The 24,392-nt window shown below is 36.1% G+C and overlaps 1 protein-coding gene across 2 annotated transcripts in view; it reads left to right on the top strand.

Annotated features, from left to right (window-relative positions):
* Nucleotides 1–24,392, top strand: part of GABRA2 (gamma-aminobutyric acid type A receptor subunit alpha2) — a 124,333-nt gene that overhangs the window by 35,791 nt on the left and 64,150 nt on the right. For both annotated transcript variants that reach the window (XM_047719213.1, XM_047719212.1), the window contains exon 4: nucleotides 16,570–16,637. In XM_047719213.1, coding sequence (XP_047575169.1) covers nucleotides 16,570–16,637 — 68 coding nt within the window. The remainder of the gene's footprint in view (nucleotides 1–16,569; nucleotides 16,638–24,392) is intronic.

Genomic DNA, 24,392 nt, shown 5'->3' with positions numbered 1-24,392 from the left:
CTGGTATTTCTTAAAATTTTTTTAGTATCAATGGTTTAAAATAAAAATATTTTTTTGTTTGAAAAATGTGTAGAAATTTTTATGTGTAATTGTAATTGAATGTGTAGACATTTGATGTGTAATTAGGATTCAGGGACAGATCCGGAACAGATCGAAGTAAAATAATGTTGTGAATTGCAAAGAATGCTGAGTTTGGGAACTTGAATTAAATTAAAATGAGCATTTCCTGACCACATCTAGAGACAGCATCTAAACCAATTTTAAAAGACCACCAGAAAATTCTGTCATCATTTAAATTTCATAGTTAATTTCTTAAAGTCCTTTCATTTCTCTCTTGCATCTAGTGAATCTTTTCTGTTATGTTCCTTCTGCTACCTGTTTTTGCACTCATTTTGAGGTCTAAATCCTATGCTGTAATCTACTTTCTTAGGATTTTTTCCTAAGGTAAAAATCAAGGTTTCCTGAAATTGGCCTACACAAGTATAAATATTTAGTAAAGGTAATAGCTATCCTGCCTTTTCTTCTTACCTTGCAACTGTGAGATTGTAATAAAATGAGCTCAAGTGATGGAAGGGAAAAGTCCTGAGATGAAAAGAAAAAATAAGTAAAAAGAAGCATGCTCTGTGGATAAAAGGATGGCTTATAAAACTTTCTCTGCCTCCCCGGCTCTGAATTCAGTGCTGCTGCTTCTCTCTGTACCATCTCCCACTTCTGACCTCCTCACACCACACCTGGCAGGTTTGATGATTTTTACCATTTATGCACACTTTTATTTATTTGTTGCTTTTCCCTCCAAGACCATGATGGCTACATACTATGTTCCTTGTCTTTTCTCTAAGTGAATTACATAGAGTAACAGGCACACAAATATGTTTCATTTTGAAGGAAGAAAAACAAGAAGAAAAAAAGGAGAAAGGGAAGAAAATTCACTTATCCATTTCTCCATGTCTTTCTACATGTAGCTGTCTTCAGAAGTTCCAGATTTAAGCTAGAGTGATATGTCTTTTGATTTAAATAAGGGGCGGTTCGACATCAAAATTTGTATATTTATATGTGTGCACACACGCACATACTTATAACACATGTTTAAATATTTATATCAATATATAATACACACATTTATAGAGGACATGTATGTGTATATACACATAAGATACATATATGATATATATGATAGGATGAAAAATGTATATGTGTGTGTGTCACATACATATCTATATAAAGTTTTCATGCTGAAGTTTCAATGACGTTATGTTTTGCATAAAATCAACACTGACTACCTAACTAGATGACAGGTTTCTTTATTATTTCTGTACTATTATATCTCTCTAAATATGTAACTTAAGGCTGGTGTCTGACAGATGTGTAATAAATGTATATGGTTCAATTATACTGACACTACTGAAGATACCAAAGAGTCTTAAGCTAAATGAAAAAAATCCTTGTATTTTTGAATGATGTTTTACTATTCAAGTAGTTAGGAGGATGAGATGTAAGCAAGAGAAAAATGTTTCAGCTATTGAATTTAGGTGAGGGATAAATTGAATATAATTATTTATAGCTCATAGGATGATCATAAAAATAAGTAAATAGGGGCGCCTGGGTGGCTCATTGGGTTGGGCCGCTGCCTTCAGCTCGGGTCATGATCTCAGGGTCCTAGGATCAAGTCCCGCATCGGGCTCTCTGCTCGGCAAGGAGCCTGCTTCCCTCTCTCTCTCTCTCTCTCTCTGCCTCTCTGTCTACTTGTGATCTCTCTCTGACAAGTAAATAAATAAAATCTTTAAAAAAATAAGTAAATATATATATATATACATATATATATATATTTTTTTTATAAAATCCTGGACTAGGATAATTTTATAAAATTATCCTAAACCAGGCTTACAGTAAATGCTTAATAGGCAGTAAGTTCCTTTTATTATCACACAATAAGAATTCAACAGATAGGACAGGTCTTAAAGGTTGCTACGTACATTCTAAAAGTTCCTAATTACAGGTTTAGTGTAGAGTAATCATAACATTTTCCAGTGCACATGCCATCAGGAAACAGCATCCAGTGATGGGTGATAAAGTTAATTACTTTAGGAGATTTCTTTTTTCCTTCTACACTACTTTAAGCCAAATTTATTTTTAAGAAGAAAAGTGATACTATCATCAAATTAGAATATCAATAAGCTCTATGTTAGAAGTACAGTTTCTTTTGAGGCTGATCCAGGAGATTCAGGGAAAGATAGCAATGGTTTGTAATAGTGCCAGCAAGGCTCCCCATGTATTTAACTTTGGAATGTTGTAGATGAAAAATGTTGGATTTTTGAATGTGAGAACTGCATTCTTCTTGGAAAATGTTTTTAGCATCTAAATCTAAAACTTTGCCTTAAAATTTTTCCATATATGATTAATGTAATTCAGCAATTTTACCACCATCATAATATTCCTACATGCAATTTATTTCAGATTATCTAAGACATAAAGAGAAACTTGATGTATTTCATATTTAAGAGTGTCAGGATTCATATGGCCTTATCTTTGATCATAATCTACCGTCCATTTAGATTTGAACAAGAAGATTGAGAAGAATTTCCTACTCATATTTCTAAAGAAAATGTAAACTATGTAATAGCAAACAGTGAATGATAAATGATTGTTTTCAGGATGTTGCTTCATATCATTCTATGATTATCTGTGATGCTCCATACTGCTCATATAAAACAAAATGCTGGGAGCTTTTGAGTGGTGAATAGAGTGGAGGTAACACAGGACCATCTGATAACTTCCCATGCATTGAAAGTACAAGGTGATTTGATTATTTCATTCAAAGGAGTAAAAACTTCTGGAACCAACAGAAAGACTAATTAAATACCCCAGAAATGGCAAGGGCAGCTTCACAGAGGATGTGTTATCTGAGCTTATTTTTTAAGAACAAGGTTTAATTGAGAAGAGAGTTTATATACAGGAAAGAGCAAGTGTGGAAAAAGAACAAAGAAATGAAGGAAAATGACATGGATGAGGTAGACATTATGGAATAATACTGAATCAGGATGGAAATGTGGACGAAGACAGATCACGAAGGGTCTTATGTGCCATGCTCTAATCTTCAAACTTGATCTTTAAGTACAGGAGAGTCACTGAAAAAGGTCTGATCAGATAATCAGAGAAGAAACATCACACAATATCTACTTAGGAGGGAGTACTTTAACAGAATCATGGAAAGTAGATAGGAGTTGGCAAGATGGGAGGCAGGAGGACTAAAAGAGGCCATTCCAAAGGCCACTGCTAGTGAGGCTGGAAAGGAAAGTCAAATTCAAGAAATATGTAGGAAATGTAATTGACAGAGCCTGGTGAGCAATTAAAATGTAGAATATGAGTAAGAAGGTCAGACTGAGTCTAAGAGTTTGAAACTGATGTGGTACCTTTTACCAAGACTAGAAATAGAGAGGCGGAATTTTGCATATTTGAAAGTCGTGTTCAATATGAGCTTTTGAAATTGGATTGTATTTTCCAGTAGTTATACTTGTATTACACTTAAATGCTTCCCTTCTACAAAATAGTAAACAAAAAACAGAAAAGTCATTTTTCAGGGTGAACATTATTTTACTGTCAACAGCAGTATTCTGTGGGGATGGTAAGAGATCATAAAATAAAGTCAATTGGCATGTTTTAACTTATGTACCTTTGTATAGTAAAGAAAATGAATACAGCAAGATTTTTCAATCCCTTGATAATAGCAATACGTATGAATTATATTTCTGAGTGCATTAAGAATTCTCAATTCATGCTGACATAAAATAATTCATTATCTTAAAAAGATAGAAGTTTATCTTTATTATATGTTGGATATGAGAATCCTTTCTTATTTATATGTATTTGGGGAGCAAAATGTAAATTTATATGAGCATAGTTTTCATTTTTAAATTCTCACAAGTTAGTTGTTAATCTGGCATCTGTCGGTACTTGGAGAACAACTAATGAGCTCCAAGTTACTAACTCAGGAATACTAGATTTGTAATAGCCTGTGCCCAGACTGAAATATAGACTCTTAGTATTCTAGTATATCCCATGTGCTCTAGATGTCATCTTTCACAATTTGAGAAGATGGGATTACTAGAATCTCACTACAAGAGAATCTAACTTGAAGTAGTAGAAGTGATATGTTTGAGCACATCTTCTGTCTTTTGCTTGTCAGAATCCCAGACTGAACATGTAGCTACTGCTTAATGAAACATTACCTTGAGGAACATAAATTGCTTCTGGTACCACATACGACTTCCCTTTGGAAACATTCTCTCCCTTGTCTGTCAGCCTGTGGATGTCTCTGGACTGTACTTAGTAAACCCTTAGTTAGTTATTTGTTAATTGGGCTGAATAGCCCCACTAAACTGATGGGAATCAGGGTCTATTCAGTCTCTCCTTTCCCTTATCTATTTGATTTCCTTTACTAGTGCCTTGGGGAGAGAGATGTGTCTTCAGTTTCCTCACCAGAGTAAGCTGAGTCATTGGATATTAAGAAAGACATTTCAAAAAGAGAGAGACACCACCTGGTGTTCTACCTGGTGATGGTTCCAAGGGCCAGAATAGGCCAAAACCCTTTTGGGGTTGAATAAAACCTGCAGTGATTTTAATTCAGATTCATTTGCAACTCAGAATCAATGACTGTCATAATGGGATGTATTTAGTTAATTCTTTAAGGACATTTTGTATCCTGTTCACAAGCATATAGTCATCTTGACACTTGTCAGAATTCTTTTTTTTTTTTTTTTTTCTTGTTCAGGATTCCTAAACGAGCTATGCTCTTTAAATAAATCCATTTTCGTTAGTAGGAAAAAATCAAAGTAAAACAAAACTACAAGAACAAACAATATATAAAGAAGCAACAATTTAGGAACACTAGAAATCTAACACTGAGAGGAATTTTTGTGTATTTTTTTTTAAAGATTTTTATTTATTTGACAGAGATCACAAGTAGGCAGAGAGGCAGGCAGAGAGAGAGGAGAAAGCAGGCTCGCCACTGAGCAGAGAGCCCGATGTGGGACTTGATCCCAGGACCCCGGAATCATGACCTGAGCTGAAGGCAGAGGCTTTAACCCACTGAACCACCCAGGAGCCCCTTTTGTGTATTTAATATATGTTGATATTTCACATTTCCGAATCATCACAAAGAATCAAAGACCAAAATGTAGAGCCTTAATGAACTATGATTGTACTGAAACACAGTACATACTGATTTTATTACTGTTCTTAATTCTTCCTACTTTTGTAGGCACTTTGTTGACCCTGTACTATTTGCCATTCCCTTTTATCAAACATATCTTGAGTGCCTGCTGGGAGGAAGGTATTGGGCAAGGTGCAACAATTCCTCTGTGGTAGAATGGTAACAAATTACATTATCAAATTCAAAGTTTCCAGCTTTCTTTTTTTTTTTTTTAAGATTTTATTTATTTATTTGACAGAGAGAAAGAGAGATCACAAGTAGGCAGAGAGGCAGGCAGAGAGGCAGGCAGAGAGAGAGGGAAGCAGACTCCCCGTTCAGCAGAGAGCCTGATGCGGGGCTTGACCCCAGGACCCTGAGATCATGACCTGAGCTGAAGGCAGAGGCTTAACCCACTGAGCCACCCAGGCGCCCCGCAAAGTTTCCAGCTTTTAATAGGGAACACTAAGTGCCATATACACAGAAGTCACTTAATAAGTATTTTTTGGCTTGGACAAAATTGAATAATGACAAATGGCACATGTAGGTGTTATGGGAATCATCCCAGGAAACAAAATGTCTTTGTTGTTGCTGAGAGAGTTAAAGCAAAACACTGCAATGACTAACTTGTTCTAAGATATATGTGTGACATTCTATTTATGATACATGATAAGCAAAATTTTATTAGTATCCTGATCTTCTTGAAGGGATATCCTCCACAGTTTGATTTTGCTCTTAGTATTGTAAGTTCATGTCCTTATTAATATCACTGTTAATATCCAGATTACAGGAGTGAAGACAATGTAGCTTATTGCTTAGATGGTTAGCTCCAGTGAATACAGTTAGTATCTTTCCTGAGTCTTTAATTATTATCACTTTTTTCTTCTTAGAATAGCTGAATAAGGTTTGCATTTAGCTCTGATTTCTCTCAGAAGCAGACTGTAACATATGCATTAACTTCAGAAGTCCTATCAGGAGGCACTGGAGAGGAGATGGCTAAGTGACACAGAAAGGGAGGGGAGCCAAAACAGGGTACAGGTATTAGTTATTGAGCGGGTTACTGCTGAAAACTACTGGGGTTTGGTCTCCTCTCCCACTGACGTCCTCTAGGAAATGGTGTGGGACATGCCTTAGAGTTGTCTCCACTAAGGAGGAGAGAAAGCTGAGTTCTATTTCCTCCGACTCCCATCAGTCATTGCTTGTTCTCAGGAGTATGAGCTTCTCTGCACTTCCAGTCTGCCCTGCACAGCCAGGGAAAGCCCCCAGGCAGAGAATCAAAGACGGGTGCTGCAGAACATCATGCCAGATAGAACAATTGTGATTGTCAAGGGCATATAGACAAAGAACTGGCAGCAGATGTGACATTGGTCTTCTGTGGATATATACTATTTTAAATGTGGTTAATATAATCGTTTAAATATCAAACCTTTTACTTGAAATCATTATCTAGTATACTAAGAATGATGGACAGATATTTTGCACAGAACTTGTGTTAAGACAAGTTATGTCCTTAACTTTCCTGCCACCAGACCTAAAAACCTGCTTCAATTTATTTCCACACTCTTTCTATTCACTCCTGATATAATCAAGGATATTCCCTCCTCCTCCTCCTCCTCCTTCCTTCCCTGTATGCATTGTCAGTCCCTTAATGCATGCACTGCCTACCCAGGAATGTTCCTCTATCACCGATTTTTTTTCTCTCTACTCCAGTCCCTCCATCTGTGTTGCCATATGCTCAGACATCTTCCACCTTAAACAAGCAGTGTCTCTTCTCCCTCACCTTCCTCTGTTGTTAGTGTTCTCTTCCTCTTCGCAATCAAACTCCTTAAGAGTTGTTTCCAATCACTCTAGCCTTTTTCTCTTCTCCCTCTTCTCTCACTCCGTGCTGGTCTCTGTGCACATTCTTTCCTCCATTGATGGTTCCGAGGTCTCCAAATGCAGTGACTATTCAGACCTCAGATTACTTGATCTCTCAGCAGCAGTGACTGTCCACCACTCTCTTCTTCATAAGGGTTTAAATTGACTTTGTAACACTCTTTTTAAAAAAAAAAACTATTTCTTTATTTAAGAGAGAGTGAGTGAGCATGAGCAGGAGAGGCAGAGGGAAAGGGAGAATCTCAGGCAGACTCCGTACTGACTGCTGAGCTTGGAGCCCCATGTGGGGTTTGATCTCACCACTCTTGAGTTCATGACCCTGAGACCGTGACCTGCATAGAAATCAAGAGTTGGGTGTTTCACCAAATAAGTCACCCAGGTTCCCTGCCTTTGCAACACTCTTACCTCTCATCTTCGGGTCACCATATTCTTCTCTACTTTGGATTCCACTATTTTTCTGGATTCTCCTTCCTGGCTAACTTCCTGGCTCATTTTCTTTTACAAAGTGTTTGGTTGGTTGGTTGGTTTTGATTTTGGTTTTTTTGTGCCTCTTAATCACCTTTTTCTATTTTGTCCATCCCTCTACCCACCTTCCCTCTGGCAACCACCAGTTTGTTCTCTGTTTTGAAAGTCTGTTAGGTCATGTTAGGTCTGTCTGTTCATTTTGCTTTTTAGATTCCACATAAATGAAGTCATATGGTATTTGTCTTTTTCTTTTTGACCTATTTCACTTAATGTAATACCTTCTAAGTCCATCCATGTTGTTGCAAATGGCCAGCTCTTTCTTTTTTATGGCTAATATTCTATTACGTGTGTGTGTGTTTGTGTATACACAAATATTTATTATACGCGTTGGTAGTATAGTGGTGAGCATAGTTGCCTTCCAAATATATATTATATACACCATTACACACACACACACACACACACTCTCTCTCTCTCTCTCTCTCTCTCTCACTATATATATATATATATATACCACATTTATCCGTTCATCTGTTGATGGGCACTTCGGTTGCTTCTGTATCTTGGCTATTGTAAATAATGCTGCTGTGGTCTTACAAAAATACTGTAGGTTAATACATTTGTATTGCATTAGTATGACATCAAATTAAATAACCTAGAAGAAATGGACAACTTTCTCAAAAGATTCAAATTACCAAAACTAACACAAAAAGAAACTGAAACTCTGAATAGACTTATATAAGGAAAGAGATAGAATTAATAATAATAATATAAAATTTCCATCAAAACAAATCACAGGTTTATATGGCTTCACTGATGAATCTTATTGAACACTTCTAGGAGGATTAACACCAATGCTTCATAAATTCTCCTTCAGAGAAGAAGAGAAGTCTCAGCTCATTCTATTAGTCCAGTATTACTCTGATACTAAAATGAAACAAAGACCTTGTAAGAAAATAAAACTGTAGACTAATATGCTTTGTGAACGCAGACATACGTATGCTCAAAATAATACTAGCAAATTAAGTACAGCAACATATAAAAAATTAGGCACCAAAACCAAGTGAGTCTTATCCCAGGAATGTAAAGTTGTTTTAATACATGAAAATAAATTATGTAATATACCATAATAATAGAAAAAAGGGCAAAGAATTCATGATCATATTCATATTTCATAAAACGTATTTGGAAATATTCAAAACCTACTTATTCACCAGTTTAAAAAAAACTCTCTATAAACTAGGAATAGAAGGGATTCCATTTATATGAAATGTCCAGAATAAGCAAATCCATGGAAACAGAAACTGAATTGCTAGTTGTCAGAGCGTGGCGGGAGGGAACATAAGGAATCTATGCAGAGTTTCTTTCTGATGATAAAAATATTCAAAGTTTAGATAGTAGTGACGTTGTACAACCCTATCCTAAAAAACACTGAACTGTATACTTTAAAAAGGTGTATTTTATGTTATGTGAATTATACCTCAAGAAAGCTATTATAAAAAAGAGACTGTATGTGTGAATAGGTAGAAACAGTGTTACTACAGAGAGATGATGGTAGCTTTGACAGTATTAATGGATGGACATCTGGGTGGCTCAGTTGTTAAGCACCTTCCTTCAGCTCAGGTCATGAATCTAGCGTCCTGAGATCGAGCTCTGCATTGGGCTCCCTGCTTGCTGGGAAGCTCATTTCTCCATCTCCTGCTCCCCTTGCTTGTGTTCCCTCTCTCGCTGTCTCTCTCTGTCAAATAAAGAAATAAAATCTTTAAAACAAAACAAAACAAAAAGCAACAGTAGTAATGGAGAAGAGGTGAGAAGTTGTTGGATTATAGATATCTTAGAGAGCCAACCAGACTTACTGTTGAAAACAGAGAAATTGTGGATGAAACTAAGGTTTGTGGCCCAGAGCACTGGAACAACAATTTGATACAATAGGGATTCATTAGTGTGATTGATTTAGGAGAGAAAAATCAGTTTTGTTTGGGATAGGATGAGTTTAAGAATCTATCAGTCACTTGGAAATGTCAATTGGCCAGTTATGTATAGGAGCCTAGACTTTAGAAGAATGCTCTGACTCAAAAAAGAATTTCAGGCATCCTTGACTGCATGAAATAAATTAATTAAGATGTATGAATAAAGAGGACCAAAAACTGAATGTTGGGACATTCCAATATTAACAGGAAGCTGGTATAGGAGTCAAGCAACCAGTAAGGCTGGAATAAGATCAAGAGATTGTAGTGTTCCAGAGACCAAGTGAATGAAGAGTTTCTAGGAGAGGGAGCCTTTTCTTACATATTCTCATAGCATATTACATAGCATAGCATATACATATCACATATTACATAATTCATAGTAATTGTGTATTTATTTGATTTTGCATAGTATCTCTCTTCTGATGCTATAGCATTGTGATAGCAGAGGCTATATCTACCTTCAGTGACTGAACTAAGAATGGTAATTCATTTGTTCATTAATTTGGCAAAAAAATCTATTATGTAAGGGGTTGTTCTGTGCTGTGGCTTTAATTTTCTGAGCAAACAAAAGTCCCTGTCTTCATGGAACTTAATTCTAGTGGGAAGATATAGACAGTACTATCTAACAGAAGTCTCTGTGATGATAGAAATCTTCATCCTGGCTATCCAATGTGGTAGCAGTAGTTGGATGGGGATAAAACATGGCTAGTATAACTAAGGAACCAAATATTTTATTTTAACTAATTGAAATTATATTTAAATAGCCACATGTGGCTTGTGTCTACCCTATTAGTAGAAATAGGCATTAAACAGTAAACATAATAAGTCAATGAACATATAGAGCCAGGGAGAAATGTGAAACAGTTGCAGTTTAAAATAGGATAACTAATGAAATGTTGAATACTGCATCAGGGACTAATTATGTACTATACAGTGACTAACTGAACATAATAAAAAAAAAGCTAAAGAAAATAAAATAAGATTTGACAAAAATTTAGGAGGCACCTGGGTAGCTCAGTTGGTTTAGTTGGTTAAGCTTCCAACTCTTGGTTTTGGCTCAGATAGTGATCTCAGGGTAGTGAGATAAGTCTGGAGTCAGCCTCTGCTCTTGGTGTGGAGTCTGCTTGAGACGCCCTCTCTCTCTCCTCCTTTGTTCCTCTCCCATCTCCCCGTTTGTACATGCACTCTCTCTCTCTCTAAAAATAAATAAAATCTTAAAAAAAAAAAAAGGGTGGTAAGATGGACCTCGTCGAGGTGTATGATTTCCAATCCTCTTTCATGTTTTATGTTTAGTTTTATGCCCTGGCAATTCTACTGCAACTGCTCATTTCCAGGCTTTACACATCATTTATACCAGTCGAGCAAAAGGGCTAATTTCAGTATCTTTTAACATACTACTTAAAAAAAAAAAAAAAAAAAAAAAAAACAACCCAGCCTTTATTCTCTTGATTTCTACACTTTTCTTTTCTTAGTATCACTTTTTTTTTTCTTTTGCTTTAACCATTGCAGCATCTTCCAAACTGGATACATCATCTTCAGTCTCCTCTGGTTCAGTTTTCCCACTGTTAAAATGTAACATAACAGTTCTAGTATAGTATCCTTACAGGTAAGATTCTCCTGAAGTCCTTCAGTGAATGTCCTGCTGCCACAGAAAGAGAGATAATATTCTCAACATTGTGGTACACTGGGTCTCTTTTGATATATCCTCTCTTTCTTTATAAACTTCCTACCCCATATTACCCCAACCTGCCTACACATATTAACTGTATTCATGAACCAGACTGGACTATTTGCAAAGGATTTTTGAAAGTGAGTTTGGTATATATACACAATGGAATATTACTTAGCCACCAAAAAGAATGAGATCTTGCCATTTGCAGTGATGTGGATATAACTAGAATATATTATACTAAAAGATATAAGTCAATCAAAGAAAGACCCAAATGATTTCACTTATTGTGAAATTTAAGAAACAAAATAGAGGAACATATGGGAAGGGGGGAAAGGGAGAACAGGAAACAAATCCACAGGAGACTCCTAATGATAGAGAACAAACTGAGGGTTGACGGAGGGAGGTGAGTGGGGGATGGGCTAGATGGATGGTGAGTATTAAAGAGGACACTTGTGATTGAGCACTGGGTGTTATATGTAAGTGATGAATCACTGAATTCTACTCCTGAAACTAATATTGCTCTGTATGTTAACTAAAAATTAAATAACAATTTAATTTTATTGTATGCAGCATTACCTAATGAAGAACAGTTTTTTTCCCAACTAATTTAAGCCTTCTTTTTAAAAAAAAAAATATTTTATTTATTTATTTGACACAGAGAGAGAGATCACAAGTAGGCAGAGAGGCAGGCAGAGAGAGAGGGGGAAGCAGGCTCCCCGCCGAGCAGAGAGCCCAATGCGAGGCTTGATCCCAGGACCCTAAGACCATGACCTGAACTGAAGGGAGAGGCTTAACCCTCTGAGCCACCCAGGTACCCCTAAGCCTTTCTTGAAATTATTTACATGTTCATTTTGGATATCCTTCAGGGTCATTTATTATTTTTTTTTATGAAGTATTTCAAACATTCCAAAGAGTACAGAGAATAGTATGACTTATTTGATGACCAGTTTCATCCAATCTTAGAATTTGCCAAAATTAAGATCAATTTAAAAAAAAAGGAAAATAATAGAATACATTAGAAACCATTAGAAACCCCCTCTGTAACCCTGAGAAGGTTATTCCCTTCCTCTCTCCCCAGTGATAACTGCCTTTCAAATCCTGAATTTGATGATTGTTCCTAAAGATCACACCTGTTGTTGTTGTTGTTTTTCTGATGCTTTTATTTTCATTATTATTTATTTGTCAAAGAGAGAGAGAGAGAAGGAGAGAGAGAGAGAATGCAAACAGGGGAGTGGCAAGCAGAGGGAAAAGCCGCCTCCCCTCTGAGCAGGGAACCTGATGCGGGACTAGGTCCCAGGACTCTGGGAACATGACCTGAGCTGAAGGCAGATGGCAGAAGGCAAGGGCCACTTAAGCATCCTAGAATCACACCTGTACTACATGCAGCCCTTATTTCTCCTCAACTACTTATTATTAACCTCCTGGTGTTTTTGCCTTGGAAAAACCTATATAGAAAATTCTCTTCTGCATATTTTGCTGTTGGCATGTCTAAAGCCAAGAATTTAGCTTACAAACAATTATTTTGAGGTAACTCATGGTATACATTTATGTTAAAAACCACTTATTGTTTGTTCAAAAATTGAATCTTGGTTTCCACTGAAATAGTGTTTTTCATTAATATATTCTTTCCTTTTGCTTCATATAACCTACCCCAACCTTCAGCAAACAGCACCTTGATCAGTTAGTAGCTGTTAACACTGAGACAAGAACCTTCCAGGGAAAAGATTATAACTCACTGAAAGCTCAGATGATGATTAGCATTTCTTGGCAATAAATTATTTTTAATGAAAAAAATAAATTGTCTTCACTGGGATCCAGTTCCCCAGGCTTTCAGCCTCCCTGTATCAATGGATAATTTGGGCTCTGTCTTCACTAATGACAGTACTACTCATTCTGCTATTCATAGTATTTGTAATGTAGGTGAAATATCTTGGGAAAAGGTTTACATTCTACATGAACTATAGTTAGAAATTATTTGTTAAATATAGGACACCTAATATGTGGTAGACATTGTGCTAAGCCCTGGTGATAGGACAGTGGACAGAAATGACATAGTCCTTGTCTTTTCATGAATCTGAATCCTGGTTGGGGAGACAGACCAAACATAGACAAAACCAGAAAGTGAGTAAAAAAAATAAATAAATAAAATAAGGCATGAAAATAAAGGTAAATTCTAAAAAGTCCTATGAAAAGGAAGTGTCAGGGAGAAAATAAGGGAAGCAGACTTACATTACACAGGGGCATAGCGAACCTCTGCTCCGAGGAGAGGACATTTAAAGAGCAACTTAAAGGCAGGTAGACAATCAACCAAAAGGGAAGCGAAAGCAGCAGTAGCCAAGGTGGAGGTCCCCAGTCAGGACACTGCAAGGTGAGTGCACTCCATGGGATCAGGATTTGAGAAGGTAACTCACAGTACTTAAAATGGAGAGTACTCACTCCTCGGTGAGTGAGGCTGCCGCCAGATTATTAGTACATTTCTTTACTCTGTGACAGACACCTGTCCCATGGCTCCCAATATTATAGCAGGTATTAATTAGCAATACAATTTAACCCTGTTCTAAATCCATATGGGAAAACAACAATTAACCAGAAGATACTACGGCCTTCGACAGATGAGTGTCACAAGATCCCCAAATCACAGAAATGCTTAAAATCTTCTTTCTTCTCTCCTGCCCTCCCCTTTCTTTCCTTTCCCTTCTCTTCTCTATGGAAAGCCAAATCATAATCAGAGGTAGCATTTTGAAAATAGAACCTTAGGAAACTGTGTTAGATGTACCAAATATCCCGTAGTCCTCACCCTAAAATATTTTACTAAGTCATGTTGATTGTTGACATCTCTGTTGCTATAACCAAGAATCACTTTCTCAAGTCTCTTAGCTATTGGGTATTCATGGTCAGTGTTTGTCTTGCTGATTTTCCTTTTTTTGAACTTGCATAGCTGGAGACTATTCCTTGCAATGCCTCCATTCTTTCACTGTGCTTATAAAGTTGATCAACCATGAAATCCTTTATTTAAGGTAAATTTGCATATCTGTGTTCTGTGTCTTTAGGTGTCGCTCTTAGTGCTAAGAGCTTTGAGGGTAATCTCATTTTTTCTCTTTGGATTCTGAGCTGCCATTTCCTTGCAGCCACAAGGTACTGATAACAACCTTCCATACCCTTTACCTGCCATTTGGCATATAATGGATATTCTTCATATCCTCAGCATGAATATATTCCCACATTTTGTCATCTCTCTTCTCGAGTTCTGCTACTTCAGACTAAGGAGAATAATTTCATTTGCCTCTATTTTAGGTGAAGACTACCTCAGCATTTCCATTTTTCTTCATGGAACATTTTAAATCAATATCTGTAATAACTAAAGTTTTATTCAATTGTTTATTGAGTAAGTGTGACAGTATTGATTTGGTATGAATAAGAGGAAAAAGCAAACAAACCTGAGTCCCATTTTCATAATTTCTTTCTAATAGCGTATATAATTCATGTCTAGGACCAGCTACATGATTTGTGGGACCTAGTCCAAGATGCAAATGCAGGGCCCTTTATTCAAAAGATAATTAAGAATTTTAAAAGAGAAAAACAGGACACTAAAGCAAGCTTGGGGCTTTTCCAAGCACAGGGCTGTATGAGACTGCACAAGCTACAATGCCCACAAAGCTGATTTTCTGGGCAGGTCTTAGGGGCAGCTGGCAGCTGAGGGTAAACTTTATAAACATATTTATTTCCCAGATGAGTTTTATGATAAAATTTCATGAAAATAGTTTTTAAAATAAAATAGAATAGAAAATAATAAAGCTGAATAAATATATTTATTTGGAACACTGCATTTTTTTTTGGTGCAGAGTATTAGGATGAATACAGTGAATAGAGATACTTAGTTAATGAGAAAACACTTTTAGCTTTGTTTTTCCCTTAGGGCTTAGGAGCCAGATTGCTTGGGTTCTAAAACCTGGCTCTATTCACTCTACCAAGTGTGGGTCATTAGGCATACTTCCTTACCTTTCTGTGTATAGATAAGTGTACATGTAGATATTGAGATAATAACAGAGAATTTATCTCATAGGATTGTCATGCAGATTATTATATTTCAAGACTTTGAAGTCTAAACATTCAAAGTCTGCTCTGTTATTTCAAAATCCTTTTTGCTTTTTATTTTGGTCATATTGGATACAGTATACCCAGACTTAGTTTACTCTCTCTTTTATGGTTCTGAATTAGTGTCCAGTACAATATGAAAAATATTTTGTGATATTTCTTCTGTGGAATTACAAATTTGATAATAAATGAGACACTCAGTTCATGATGATAGAAATTAATGATTTTTTTTCTATAAGTACATTGGAAGAGTTATTCTTTTCAAGTCCTTTTGAGCCTTTCCTCCATCACTATTTGGCTTACTTAAAAGATCTAAATCACGGGGCTAAAAGAGCAATTCAGGGGTGCCTAGGTAGCTCAGTCATTAAGCATCTGCCTTTGGTTCAGGTCATGATCCCAGAGTCCTGGGATTGAGTCCCACATGGGGCTCCCTGCTCAGTGGGGAGCCTGCTTCTCCCTCTCCCGCTTCACCTGCTTGTGCTGTCTCTCTCGCTGTCTCTCTCTGTTAACTGGATAGCTCTTTTTTTTTTAATTTTACTTATTTATTTGATATAGAGATAAACAAACAAATAAATAAATAAAATCTTTTAAAAAAAGAGCAATCCAGTTAATTGTGTTACAGTTAATAATTTACATAACATTTGAATCTAATTCAAGTAAATCTTAACAATTCATGCATTTGTAAATACCTTTAAAGACAAGTTTGTATGGAAATAATCCATTGTGATTAATGTCTGTTAATTGCTTTTATTTTTATGTCACTGAATAATGAAGCTTTTTATATTAATCACATTTTTATTTCTAACAAATAACAATTCATTTCTGTGCTTTATTGAGAAGATATACTAATTTACAATCTACAAACTAAACCTCTACCATCATGAAGTACCATCTGAAATATTTAGTTTAAAAACCAGATTTAGCACTCTATCAAATAGCAACCATACTAACCACACTTTATTTTTAGTACTGGTAGTAAATTTATTGTAAACTAGTTCAGTTAACACAGATTCTGAGAAACTATTAATTCTCAGAAATATGTTTAAAACAAAATGCTCTAAATCAGGTATAGTTTCCACGTAAAAATGCCATAATGCTTCCAGGAATTTAGCATTTAGGATTGTGAGAATCTATGAAATAATTGGGCATTATAGAAATTTTTGTTGTTTGCGAAAGTTGAAAAGAAAGTAAAAACCAATATTCTTAAATATCACAGAGCTTTCTAATCATTCCATGTATTTGACCCCTTCTCTTTCAGTGGCTTTCATTATATATTATCTATATTTAATCTCTTTTTCTCATATCAGACAGTATTACTGAAGTCTTCACTAACATCTACGTGACCAGTTTTGGCCCTGTCTCAGATACAGATATGGTGAGTTTTTCATTAAATAGTATTTTTATTTCATATTATGTTCCCATTATATGGGGGGAGGTTAGAATAAGCAAATATTTTTAGTGTTATAGAATGATGTGTCTGTCTCATGCCTAATCGATCCAAATACTTGGAGACTTAAGGATACTTGTTTCTGTCAGTGGTACACTATTCTTCCTTGAGTGTTTATATTAACCGTTCACATTTTATATTCTTTCACAGTTTGCCTATGTAGCTACAGTGTGGTAAACAATTAGTGAAATACAAATAATTATATCACTGAGAACCATTTTCTATGATTGAAGGACCTGCTTGGACTTTGATAAGTAAAATCTGTATAGTTTCATAGACAACCACTCCTTGCACAATGTGCTCATGGTCAGTGCTATAAATGCAAAACTTCCATTGGAGGTAGGGTCCTTTTCACATTCCCTAAACACATACAATACCTACATGCTACATACATAGTAGGCATATATAAATCAATCTAAAGAAAGCAGAATCTTGACATTCTTGGATTCCATGGAATTGGTATTTACTTTTCTCTAAAATGAGATGGGTAAAGAGGAGGAAGTTGGTCTGTTGGGTTAGAAACTGGCAGGCTAGAAACATCATAGATAATTATTAATTAAGCATCAAAATTTTAGTATTTATTTGGTTTTCCTTTTCTATTGCTAACGATAGCTCTCAGGAATAGAAATTTTTGTTGAAAGACTCCATCCACCTTCCTTATGGCCCAGAAAGTGAGAGTTCGAGGAAATGCTCTTATCCTTTCTTTGCCTGGTCATCCTCCATCATGTCACCTTCCCCCAACTTCCCCCCTTCTCTGACAACCCAAGGGGAAGAACACCAAGTTTGGTGGCTTTTCGCTGGGATAAACACACAAAAACTAAATTTTCCTTGAATGCAGGCATCAATAAACATAGCCAATATATTGGAACCTCTTTACCTTTCCTTCAGGAAGCAGATATGCCATTTCTATCATTGAAAACACTTGCTTTGTCTTCTACCAGAGACTCTTCTCCAGCTTCATGGTCCTTTTCTTACATTCACTTGGATGGCTCAAACTGTAAGGTAGCACAGGGGTAATGACCCCCAACTTTGGTGACTTGGTTGATACTAAACACTAGCAGGTCTTTGAAGTTCTTTCAAATTCTAATATGAAGATTTAAGTGTTCCCCCCCACCTTAACTCTAAGCCTTAACCACAATTCCACAGCAACAGAAAAAAATCCTTTCAACATAATCCTTCCTCCTCTTTTGCGGTATCTTCTTTTGTGATCTGAAATATTCATCTGCTTCTTTCCGTAGGTCAGTTTTAAGTGTACAGGAACTTAAAAGGTGACGGAGACATATTTAGTAAGAATATGTATTCCAAACACTATTGGTTGACTGAAAAGACAATGTATTTGCTCTGTTTGTCTCAGTAGAATCTCCCAAATATTAGAAAGACACAGTGAGAATGAGCACCTAACCTTTATGTGGAGTCAAAGAGAGTTAGAATTTCATCTGACACTGAAAAACTAGCAAGATCGTATATACATGGTTCTTTTATGGTTACCTTTGGTGTATTATTACCAGCCAAAACAGAAAGGCAAATAATATAGGACCCAAAATATCATAATTTCCAATGTTGTCTATCTTGTGTTGTGAATATTACTCATTCACAGCATTGAATGTTGTGAATCTATATTGTGTTGTGAAGTTACTCAGTTACCTTTAATGTTTTTGGGTTTTATTTTTAATTTTTTTTTTACAAAGGTATTTATTCTACCTAAAATCTCAAAAATAGAAAAACATATACTTCTCTTAGACATATGAAATGTTTGTTTTCTGGAGATTTTGGACAAACTCATTCATATATTTTTGGCAAAATGTGGAAGGTGACTTTTTTCCAGTGGTGACAATGGATTAGACTAATCCTCTTTGTTCTAATCTTATGGTGGATTACTAACACATTTAGAAAGCAGGTAGCTTCAACTCAAAATGGATTAAAGACTTGAACAGAACTACTGAAACCATAAAACCACTAGAAGAAAACATGGGAGTGAAGCCATTTGACATCAGTCTTAGTAATGGTTTTTTTGGATCTGAGATCAAAAGTAAAAATAAAGAAGCAGGTTTACATCAAACCGAAAAGCTTTTTCACAGCAAAAGAAACCATCAACAAAATGGAAGGCAACCTACATAATGTGGGAAAATATTTGCCAATCATATGTCTGATAAGGTGTTAATAACCAAAATAAATAAAGAACTGACACCACTCAGTAGCAAAAAAAAAAAAAAAAAATCCCCCTAACAATCAAATTTAAAAAAGGAAGACAAACCAAACATTTTTTTTAAGATTTTATTTATTTATTTGACAGACAGAGATCACAAGTAGGCAGAGAGTCAGGCAGAGAGAGGGGGGAAAGCAGGCTCCCTGCTTAACAGAGAGACCGATGCGGGGCTCAATCCCAAGACCCTGAGACCATGACCTGAGCTGAAGGCAGAAGCTTAACCCACTGAGCCACCCAGGCGCCCCCAAACAGACATTTTTACAAAGAAGATATGCAGATAGCCAGCAGACACATGTCAGGCACCAAGTACTACTAATCCTCAGGAAAATGTCAATCTTTAACACCATGAGCTAGCACCTCATACCTGTCAAGTATGTTTGTCATTAAAAAGACAAGAGATTAGTGTTGTTTATGATGTGGAGAAAAAGGAACACTTGTACACTGTTGGTGAAAATATAAATTGGTGCAGCCACTATGGAAAATGGTAAGGTTTCTCAGAATTTAAAAAGGGAACACATTTTTTTTTAAGATTTTATTTATTTATTTGACAGAGAGAGAGCAAGAGAACACAAGCAGGGTGAGTGGAAGAGGGAGAGGGAGAAGCAGGCTCCCCACTGAGCAGGGAGCCTATGAGGGACTCCATCCTAGGACCCTGAGATCATGACCTGAACCAAAAGCAGACTCTTAACTGACTGAGCCACCCAGGTGCCCCCAAAAGGGAACTATTATATGATTAATTAATTCCATTTCTGGGTATATATTCAAAGGAGATGAATACAGGATTTCAAAGAGATTTCTGCACTCCCATGTTCATTGCAGCATTATTCATAAGAGCCAAGATATGGAAACATTATGTATATTATACAGATATATATAGTTCATATATAATTCATATATTATATATATGAACATCTTTGGTAATGGGAAAAACCTAAAATCTGCATTTGTGGCAACACAATGGACCTTGAGGGTATTACACTATGTGAAATAAGACAAACAGAGGAAGACAAATACTGCATGATATCACCTACACGAGAAATATGATTTTTCTAAGTCAAACTCAGAAACAGAGTAGATAAGAAGTTGCCTTGGGTTGGGGATGGGGTAGTAGGGAGAGGTTGGTAAAAGAGTACAAATTTTCAGCTATAAGATGAGTAAGGTCTGAGGATCTAATGTATGGTGACTATAGTTAATAACACTGTATTGTATAATTGAAATTTTCTAAGAGGGTAGAGCTTAAATGTTTTCACACACACACACACACACACACAGATAAATATAAGTTAGTGAATGAGTTGATTAACTAGATGGGGGAATGCTTTCACAATGTATATGTATATCACTACTGTGTACACTTTAAATAGCTTATAATTTTATTTGTCAGTTATACCTTAGTAAAGCTGAAGTTTAGAAAAAAAAAAGAAAAACAGAAACTGTGATCATTTAGTAAGTGCTTCCACGTAGAAATTCCTTGTAGACATTTGTCGGGAAATGTATCTGTTTTTGCAAATTGTAAATTCTGGGAAAAAAATCAACTAAGAAAGAAATGGGAAAGGCATTATAATCCTGCAGCAGGAACGAAAGCCTAGCAGTCAACATAAGGAATCCACTGAAGTCAAGTTGAAAGGCAGCACAGGGACTGCTGACATGTGAAGTTGAAGACTCAGAGGTTAAGGACAGTCTGCCCCAGAGCTAGGACAGGACCATGTGTGAGTGAAACAGTCTTTATCAGGCAATCATGCTTCTAACGGTTATGGGTCTGTGGTTCTGTTTGCTGCTGTTATTCTTAAAAACGGTACTTATTAACAAGCTGATGGACAGAAAAATAAAAGTAAAAAGTTGGTAGCTGTTGTTAGGTATGCGGCCATTAGCAACAGAACAAACTTAAACTCTTTGGTCTGAATTGAATTAAAAATTTTGCCCTCTTCAGTGAATCAAGCTCAAGAACTTTAAAAAATTTTAGCAAGCTCCAAATTTGCTTCCTATCTGGGAAGACCTTGCTACATATTGTTTTAAACATTAAAATGCGCTCACAATCCAAATGATCTGGGTTAAATTGAATTCAAGTAGAGTTGTAGTTGGAAATATTTAAATAAAAAACTACTTTGATTTTTTAGTTTTCCTTTTCTATTTTGTAGTGTGTGTGTGTGTGTGTGAGAGAGAGAAATGTGCACATGCACTTTGTATCTAGAGATATTCCCTAGATGAAGTACATACTTAACATTTTGGTGGGCTCTTGAAACACTCTAAGGCCCCAGACCTTTTTCTTAATGATTCATTTTCCTTGCATTACCTAGCCTAACACGGTCCTATAGAATTCTTTTGGTTATGTCAGATTTTCTACATTATTTCCATCTTTATTCACCTTGTTTACTCAGTCCTGCCCGTAGGTGGCTTGGAGGAAGTTTTACGAATTGCAAAACCATCAAGGGGGCACGTACTTTGTCATCAGAGTCCAGTCAGAAGAAAGGATCTATAAATGTAGTTTGAACAGGGAAAATCTAATAAAATGAACTATTAACTAGAACAAGGTGCTTTAATAATAAAACAGGGTAAAAGAAGGCTCTAAGTACTGCAGAACTAGTATATGCAGAAGAGAGCATCTACATTTGGGGTGAAGCATCACAAACAAGCAAAGAAAACACACACACACACACACACACACACACACGGAGCTGTCTTCCAAAAAAGGAGAAAGGAGTCTGCATTTGGAGCTCAGAGATAATACACTAATAATTGGTATACATAATACTGTGTGATATGGGAAGGATTTTGAGTGAGAGACAAGAGATAGTTTCATCACTCACCAGGTATTGTTTGTTATTTGTCCAAATCTAAGAAGAAAGATGAAACTGGAGGAAATTAAAGTTGACTAACCTCTATACACATGTAACACACACATGTGTGTGTGTGGACACAAACACACGCTCATATTGTGAACCTATTAGGCAAGACAGAACTCAACTTAAAAACATATATGCATTTTATAACGAGAAATGATTTGGTCTTCATCATCACCAAATATAATGATTTTCAATCTTGATATTACTTTTGCTGGAAAGCAAGATAAATAAATGAGGAAAAATTTAAATTTATGTTCGTATAGATGGCCAAGAAGTGAAACTTATCTGTGACACTCTAAAGAAAATGAAATATATTATATGTGGAAGGAAAACACATTATTATTAACCATATGTGCAAGTGGACATGAAAATATCTAACTCATGCCTTATAGAAGCAGTTTGGTAATGAGAAAAAATTAAAGAATATATTTAATTTCACTTTTAATAGCTTAGCTAATACACTAATTTCTATGCAGTGTGCATAGACCCAAACCCCTACATCCTGTTCAGGTCAGTGATGTAGATTTGTTGTGACATTAGCCTGAGAGGAAAAAGCAGCATAGCAAAAGGAATTAAGAACCAAGGGAACACACACACATACACACACACTTACATTCTGTTATCTCAGAATCATTAACTAGTGTAATTGTCCAAAGAAAGTTGCAGATCTAAATTATAATTAAAGATTCTAATTACAGTGTTTGCAATTAAGTTTAAAAATCTTTTATTTCAATATCTAAAAAATTCATGAGTAAGAAGTTAATTAAAGTTGGGAATGTACTAGTAGCTGACAGTTGACAAAGTTTGCAGTAGGCATGTGCATTTTAGCAATTTATAACTCATTCCTCTGTTATTTTTGCTTTTTCTTTTCTCCTTAGTTTCTATATAGGTCTTTTCCATATTAGTAAACATTTTCACTGTGTGTGCATGTTCTTTAGGCATAAGTGGTATAGCTACCAATTACTGTGCTAAAACCTAAACTAAAAACTTCAGTCCAAATGGTAATCTCTTGCAGTGCTAAGTGTTAGGGTTAGAAATTAAACAGTGCAAATTTTGAAATCATCTCAGATTTCTGAACCTGAGTTTCCCATTAGGCTATTAAGAAGCAGGCTGTCAGATTAAGTTATGACTTTGGTTTATTGATCATTTAAATCCCCTTGATTAATCATTTTCTGTCCCTTTGAAAACAGAGTGCATTATCTCTTAGACTCACCAGAAGCTATTGAGGTATTCTGTATTTTGGTGGTTAACATCATAGGGAGACTGAGAGAGTTATTAGATCTTGACATTTGGTCAAAAATTGACATTGGACTTAGGTGTTAACCCTTATCAGAAGTTGACATTTGTAAATGTAGCTAGATAAGGAAACCTGTTATAAACATGGCAAATACTGTTTACCACAAGCAGTCATTTTACCCACTTCAAAATTGGCCTGTTGAAGTTGATGACTAGAAAGTTACTGATATTTTGGAAGGATAGAAATTAGACTTTGAGAGCATTCATTCAGCTAGTCAGTATTTTCTAGTATCCTCTTAGAGTTTTTAATATGGTCCCTTAAAATGTGATTCATGGACACTTGGATTGGATTGTTTCCTGGGTTCCTTCTACAATCTGTGGAACTGTAATTGCTAGTCGTGGGGTATGCTAGTCTACGTTTTAACAGTTTAAGGTATTTGACTTTATGACTTTATGCTAAAGGCAGCAAAAAGCCATTTTAAGGTAGGGGGTTGGAGTAATACAGAGAACATGTGATGGAGTCAGATTTTTTGCAATCCAGTAATTTGTATTAGAAGATTGGGAAAGGAAAAAATAGTTTGGATGCTCTTTTATTCCACACAAGAATGACTATGGACTGGGCCAAATTAGTGGTACCAAAGCTGGAAAAACTGAAAAAATGTAGATCTCCACATGTTCGTATTAGTCAGACTTGATGATCTATTGGATGCAGGGGTTGAAGGAAGCACAGGTTGAAGTTTTGGGAGATTGGATGGGTGGTACCATTCACGGGGATGTGATACACAGAAGGGAAAGTTTACTTTGCTGTTGTTTTGGTGTTTGGAGGATGAGTACTTATGTTTTGGATACAATGAGTTTGGGTCTTTGTGAGAGATTTAATCGGCAATGTCTAGGTGCCGACCTATATGCAGAGTTTGGGAGGAAAGCATAGGGAGCCATGTGATGGTATTGAAACCATGGGCATGTATAACATTGTGCAAGAAAGAGATTTCGAGTGAAATGGTCATTGTACTTTCACAGAAACTCTAGAATACAAGAGAATAAAACCGATTTTAGAGGAGACTATGAAGCGACTGTAGGTGTCTGTCAACATAAAGGGGGGTTTCCTTCTCTGAAACAGACTATGTTTTGATCCTTAACAACAAAAGTTAGAAATCACTGCCTTTTATTCCTTATCAGATGCAATGATGAACAATAGTCAGATGTTTGTATCATTTACATTTTTCTGTCAGGGTAGGATTCTGTAGGGGCGCCTGGATGGCTCAGTGGGTTAAGCCTCTGCCTTCAGCTCTCAGGGATCTGGGATCGAACCCCGAATCACATCAGGCTCTCTGCTCAGCGGGGAGCCTGCTTCCCCTTACCCCTCTGCCTACCTCTCTGCCTCCTTGTGGTCTCTCT

The sequence above is a fragment of the Lutra lutra genome, chromosome 2, assembly GCF_902655055.1.
Source record: "Lutra lutra chromosome 2, mLutLut1.2, whole genome shotgun sequence".
NCBI classification, from domain to species: Eukaryota; Metazoa; Chordata; class Mammalia; order Carnivora; family Mustelidae; genus Lutra; species Lutra lutra.
This window is presented reverse-complemented; position numbering and strand designations above follow the sequence as displayed.